The sequence below is a fragment of the Mytilus galloprovincialis genome, chromosome 6 (genome assembly GCF_965363235.1).
Source record: "Mytilus galloprovincialis chromosome 6, xbMytGall1.hap1.1, whole genome shotgun sequence".
NCBI lineage: Eukaryota > Metazoa > Mollusca > Bivalvia > Mytilida > Mytilidae > Mytilus > Mytilus galloprovincialis.
The window spans coordinates 95,975,374-95,981,888 of record NC_134843.1 but is presented as its reverse complement, the minus strand read 5'-3'; the positions used below and the strand labels follow the sequence as shown (position 1 = coordinate 95,981,888).

The 6,515-nt window shown below is 31.4% G+C and overlaps 1 protein-coding gene across 2 annotated transcripts; it reads left to right on the top strand.

Annotated features, from left to right (window-relative positions):
- The first annotated feature begins 1,262 nt into the window (after window positions 1–1,262).
- LOC143080816 (perlucin-like protein) lies at window positions 1,263–6,265 on the top strand. 2 transcript variants are annotated; one of them, XM_076256874.1, is made up of 4 exons: window positions 1,263–1,516; window positions 4,660–4,754; window positions 5,252–5,342; window positions 5,967–6,265. In XM_076256874.1, exons 1-4 carry the CDS (start codon window positions 1,354–1,356, stop codon window positions 6,230–6,232), a joined length of 615 nt encoding a protein of 204 aa, XP_076112989.1. In that variant the 5' UTR covers window positions 1,263–1,353; the 3' UTR covers window positions 6,233–6,265. The 2 variants fall into 2 exon arrangements, 1 of the variants encoding a protein (XP_076112989.1); XR_012979805.1 differs by lacking the exon at window positions 1,263–1,516 and adding an exon at window positions 2,220–2,657 and having other exon boundaries at window positions 5,967–6,244.
- The last annotated feature ends 250 nt before the right edge of the window (window positions 6,266–6,515 follow it).

Here is a 6,515-nt window from a genome sequence, read left to right as displayed (position 1 = left end):
GGTCCAAGTCCAAGGTCACTTTTTCTAAAAAAAAAAAAAATGGAACAAAAAGAAACAAACAATCAAACTTTAAAAACTGATTTTTTTTGTTAAGAATAATAATTAGTTATTCTGGAGCAATACATAACAAAGCAACATTACAGTACTTCGGTACTTTGAGTATAGCCCACTTCGGTACTTTGAGTATAGCCCACTTCGGTACTTTGAGTATAGCCCATTTTCGAACCATATTTTACGATTTGTCAAGCCAGAGTCTTTTCGAACTGTATACTGTATGGATATTTCTCACCGTTACGTATCTCCTTTTATTTATATTTATAAGGATGATATAATCTGGACACACTAGTGTCACTGTTATGTCATAAAATTGATATTGACATACAGTATTTCACCTAAAATGGTCATTAACTCATAACTTAGAAGCAGCATTGAATATAAATGATGGTCTTATTTTTAAAAAAACTTTTTACCGGAATTAACATCTTTCAACGTATTAAAATTAGAAATCGTGTTAAAAGATTTCTTTTCGGGGGAAACCACAGGTGCTTGGGTATATGATACAGATATCTTATTTTTTTGAATTTTTTTGTTGTTTGATTAAAATATTCAATTTCTATAATATAATACATATGACACATATCTATCACTTATTTGCATGTCTCACCTAGTTTCGAGTGATTTAAACGATTCAGAGAAAAAAAAAATCAAATTTACTATGTTTCTGAGTATGGATAGTAAAATGGTTTTTCTGAGTCGTGATAGATGTGTATTATATTATAGAAAATTGAATATTTTAATCAACAACAAAAAACGAAAATTGGTAATGACAATGAAACGGAATAATTAAATATAATTTTTTATTTAGTATAAAATCCAGTACAAAAGGATAATCGCTAAATATATGTACATATCGATGCACGTTAAAGGAAATTAATTATGCAGCATGATTATGTTGAATGAGATCAGTGCAACAATGTTGTACACATGAAAATCGACATATATAGTCGTCAGAAACACTATCGCTATATGAAGAAGAAATATATGGCGCGTTTACATTTCAATCCACACGGAGAAGATGTTACCTTATTGGGTAAGTAAAGACCCATAACGAGTATCCCCTTACAATACATTATTTATCACGTGTGTAAGTTCCAATTAGTTGCCAATTAAATCATGACAACAGATGATGATTAATATCGTACCATTGGTTACTATAAATAAACTATAACTTTTATAAAAGCTTAAACAAATTAAAAAAAATCAAGCTTCAAGAAATGTTAATTAGTCAATATATATGTCATCTAAACTTAAAATTTATCAATTTTTACGTTTTGAATCTACAACAATATCAAAATGGTAGCGACCTCGACGTGTAGCATAATTAAGAAGCGCCACTTGTTTTGCTGCTGTGTGTGTGGATTTATCTTTGGTTGTGCCGCAACTATTGGTGGCATCGTCGGAATAGTATGGTACTTTCAAAACAGCATATCAAATCATTTGAAAAAAAATAATAATGGTAAGTTTCTGATATAACCTCGCCACTTTCTGTATGTATGTGCCTGTCCTAAGTCAGGAACCTATAATTCAGTGGTTGTGTTAAAAAAAAAAATTGATTTTTGTACGAAATTAGGCCGTTTAGTTTTTCGTTTGAATTGTTTTACATTTGTCATTTCGGGGCCTTTTATAGCTGACTATGCGGTATGGGCTTTGCTCATTGTTGAAGACCATACGTTGATCAATAGTTGTTAATTTCTGTGTCATTTGGTCTCTTGTGGATAGTTGTCTCCTTGGCAATCATACCACATCTTCTTTTTTATATATACTCCAGTCTTTATAAAGAGATGATGTTTGAAAGCATACTTTCATATTTCTATAATACATTAATGAAGTAAGTTTATTATCTTTAATTATCTCATGCATCAAGGGTATTGACAGATTATTCAGAACAAAATTACGAAAAAGGAAAATCAAGTTACTAGTACTAGTAATTAGAATTTAACGACAAAATTATATTTGGAATGAGAAATGAAACCTTGTTTGATAAAATGTCAAGTTGGCATAGCAAAAGCAATCGGCATATTGCAATTAACGAGACAACTTTTTTTGCCTCTAAATTTGCATTAGTTTTGATAATAAAAATTAAGACCTAAATTTATATCCTAAAGGAAATTATCTTTAGTGTTGAATTAAAATGAAACAACGCATGTCATCCTTTTCCATATCACAAGGACTTAGATTTCCGGTACAGTCACTACAAAGTTATATTTTTATATCTTCCCAGTGAAAACATTTAGTTTGTATTTTCATCTCGTCATAAACGAATTAAAACATGGAACTGTACGCAAACACGACAGAATACAATTTCGACGATCCATGTTATGAAAATGGAGACACTCTAAAGGAAAAACAAAAACTACGATTCGTTGATTATCACGAAAACGACACAAAAACGGCGCCTGTGTCTAAACGTTATAAATTTGTTGGTAACTTGTATGATACCGAAGAAAATTTAAAAGCAGAAAGAGCCACCCGTTCTGTTCGAACATTTAGTTGTTGCTGTTGTTTCCTTGGTTTTACATTAGGATGTGTATTTGCGACTGGCGTCTGTGTCTTGGTATATTATTTTGTATTGCCTTATTTAGTACCGTCAGCAAAAGGTATGTTGCATGGTTATTATTTTTCTTATTTGTTATTTTTTACTTTTAGAACGTTTAGAACTGTACAATTTTTGATTCACCAAATGGATATCTTAATAAATACGGCTCTAGTATGACACGCCTAGAGATCTTAATTTATAAAAATCATAACACGCACCAGACAAATCTCAAAACAATGTAACAACACGTTTACTGATGATTTAAGCCATAATGAGGGTTTCAACATCACAAAATAATTAAACTACACTTTTACTGCTGTTTCAAGTCAGATAAAAACAATGAAACAACACTTTACTAACTGTCTTAAGTCACGCTAAAACCATTAAACAACACTTGTACTTCTGTGTCAAGTCGCACAAAAACAATTAAACAACACTTCTGTACTTCTGTTTCAAGTCGCACAAAAACAATTAAACAGCACATGTACAGCAGTGTCGCTGTGAGTGCTTCAACGTAGAGTGATTATTAAAATAAAACGAATAAGAAATGCATTCTTAACCAAAATCGAAACTATTTGAATAATGACGAACTTATTTAGTAAATATTCTAATCATCTAAAGTCTACTTCATATTTGGCCTGTTGTATCCTGATTTTATTTGCACTGAACTCTTCCTTCCCTACTTCTGTCTCGATAATTGTTGGTATTGTTCATGAAATCGGAGTCAGTATACATACAGTGTATCAAACTTATAAAGGAAACACTTCATCGTATATCCTGTCTGAAAACAGTAACATTGATTATCATAAATACACAATCCTAGGGGGGTTTAACGAAAAAAACAGAAAATTGACCACAAATAAAAATTGTCCGATCAAATATGCAATTCATGATAATCTTACATAATAAAATTCTGTTTAACGGTGGTTTATAATAATAACCTGACCCATTGGCCTGTCAAGTGATATGATTCATTTACCGTAAAAGGCTTTTTTTATTAACGGAATCATGTATATATTTTGTATGTTAATATATCCTTTGTGTATCGGCGAAAGCACTTGAATTATAAATGTTGTCTACGTCTCCCAAATATGTGTACAATATAAATTTCCAAATATTTCTATTAAACCCCATGGATGATAGACTTGTATTTTACTTAATTCCTGTTGTAAAGTCAGCCCCACAAATGTATTAGGAGAAAACTATTTTCTTGTTATATTGTGTATTCAGGATTCAATTTCGAGTTTTCAGAGTTATAATTCAGACGAGATGTCGAATGACTATTTGTTTTGGGTTTACAATCATCTTTTTTATTTTTTTTTATTACTGAAAAATTATTACATAAGGATTTTTGATAGTATCAAAAACTAGTCAAAACATTTACCAAATTTAATCATCGGTACAAGGACATCATTCGTAAATAGCAGACATCTTATACGTTCAGGTATTTAATATCCAATCTTTTATGGTAATATTCTATACAGAGCACAAAAATATCGCCATACACCTCAAAAGCTAACCAAACTTTTAAACATAATTTTTTAGAACGGACATAGTTACTATCTTGTTTTAAGATCACTAAAAATGGCATATTTTGGAATCAATATTGATTCACTCATATAGGGCCTTTGCATCGGAAGTAATCACGTGTATTCTAAAACTGGTTGTTGGCATGATACAGATGCTGAGCGTTTGTTTGTTCTACATTGGCTAAAGGTATAGGCGGAGGGCTGAGATATCACAAAACATGTTTAAACCCATCACATTTTTGCGCCTGTCCAGGGTCTTTTAATTATTAGTCTTGCATGTTTTATTTTTATTTTAGTTCATTTATATGTTTGTGAGTTTATTGTGAAGTTCATTTTTATTGAACTAGTACTCATTTTAGTTTAGGGGCCAGCTGATGCCCGCCTCCAGTTGCGGTATTTTCTCGCTGTGTTGAAGACCCATTGGTCGCTATGAGGTGTTTTCTGCTGCTTGGTCGGGTTGTTGTCTCTTTGGCAACAAAGAAAGATTATAGAATTTCTTTTTATATTGAGTTTAATCATGTCTACTTTTTTCAGGTACACAACAGATAGGATGTTTAAAAGGCTGGGAACGATACAAAGGGAACTGTTATTTTTTCAGCAAATCTAATATGTCATGGACAGACGCTCAGGTTAGATTAAAACCGTCAATTATGATATATGTATTTTTTTGGGACACTTTATAACTTACTGTTCGGTGTGAGCCATAGCTCCGGTGTTGAAGGCCTTACTATGACCTATAATGACTTTTTACAAATTGTGACTAGTATGGAGGATAGAAAATGAATAATATTAATTGCTGATTCTTTGTCAAAATGAAGTAGATGTCATTCTATTATACTATAGACACATATTCATAATAAAATATATTATGTTAACAAGATATGAAAACAGATAACCTGAATCATTTGCGTATTTATTAAATCAAATAAACAAGAAAGTGCAAACTAATATTAACTATCTTTAACTTAGTTACCTGCATTGCTAATATATTATTATATAGTAAGAATAATGACAAGTTTTCTATATTAAAAAACAAACATGTTTTTATAAATATGCTAAAACGATGACAATGTCTTTATGTAAAAGAAAGATTTGTGTCTTTAAACTGAGTGTATTTTTAATACAGACAAATTGTACCAATATGTCATCCCATTTGACGGATGTAGAGGACCAAGAAGAGGCTCTTTATTTTGCATCAGTGACGAACTTATTTATAGGCAAGTATTTTTCAAAATAATCTCGTTCCCAATAACTCATAATTTGTTATTTTGAAAGCTGCAAAAAACGTGGAATGATTAAATTGAGAACATGAAGAATTTTCGTTTTCCATTTCCTCGTATAACTTTTTTTATCCCATTTCTCTCGTTCAATTTCATATCCATTTCTTCGTATACTTTTCATTTACATTTGGAATGCTCGTGATTCTTAACACATACATCATCTGTGTGTATGTGTGTTACTGGCGATCGGGAAACACTTACCATATCTAAATGCAGAGGACGACTGTTTGATATCTTGGGGTTGGGTGAGGGTGGCAGTAGTTCCAGAATTCATCCAGAGTAGATGATTTAATTATTTTACGTCCCTTTAAGTCTAGGATTATCATATAAAAAGGTTAAGCTGCTGGTTTTAAAACTTTCTGAGCTCTCTTTTGAAAAGAGGTGGTAAGAACCCCCCCTGAGTTAATAACACTCGTGACTGATTCAAATGCAAATATAAATTCTTAAGAAGTGAACTTGCAATTCACGGGTTAGGTCTTTTAAACTAATCCGAAAACAGTTTTAAAGAAAAAAATACTAGAATTTCTTAGTAATTCGTAATGTATGGAATTTCTGTTTCAGGTGATGATGCATGGATAGGTGGAAGAGGAACAAATAGTAGTAACTTTAAGTGGTTTACTGGTGGACATGACAGTATTCCTAAGGTCATGAACTTTACATACTGGGCACAAGACAAACCTTCACCATTAAAAATTGGAAAACAATTAAATTCTTCCCCGCCAATACAAAATTGTGTTCATGTCTGGAAACAGAAGAATTACAAATGGAACAATGAACAATGCTCGAAAGAGAAACAATTCGTATGTAAATATGTATATAAAAAATAATCGCTAAAAAAACTTTGGTTGATTTATTATTGAATTATGGTATATAACCATTTAACTCTAAAATAGTGATAATATCTACTTATTTCTGTGAACTGAGAAAGAATGTCTGGTAGTAATGAGTAAGCATGTCCTGGTAATTTGTTGGTGATGAAAAAGAATGTTCTGGTAATTTGCTGGTGATGAGAAAGAATTTCCTGGTAATTTGTTGGTAATGAGAAAGAATGTCCTTGTAATTTGTTCGTGATGAAAAAGAATGTCCTGGTAATTTGTTGATGATGAGAAA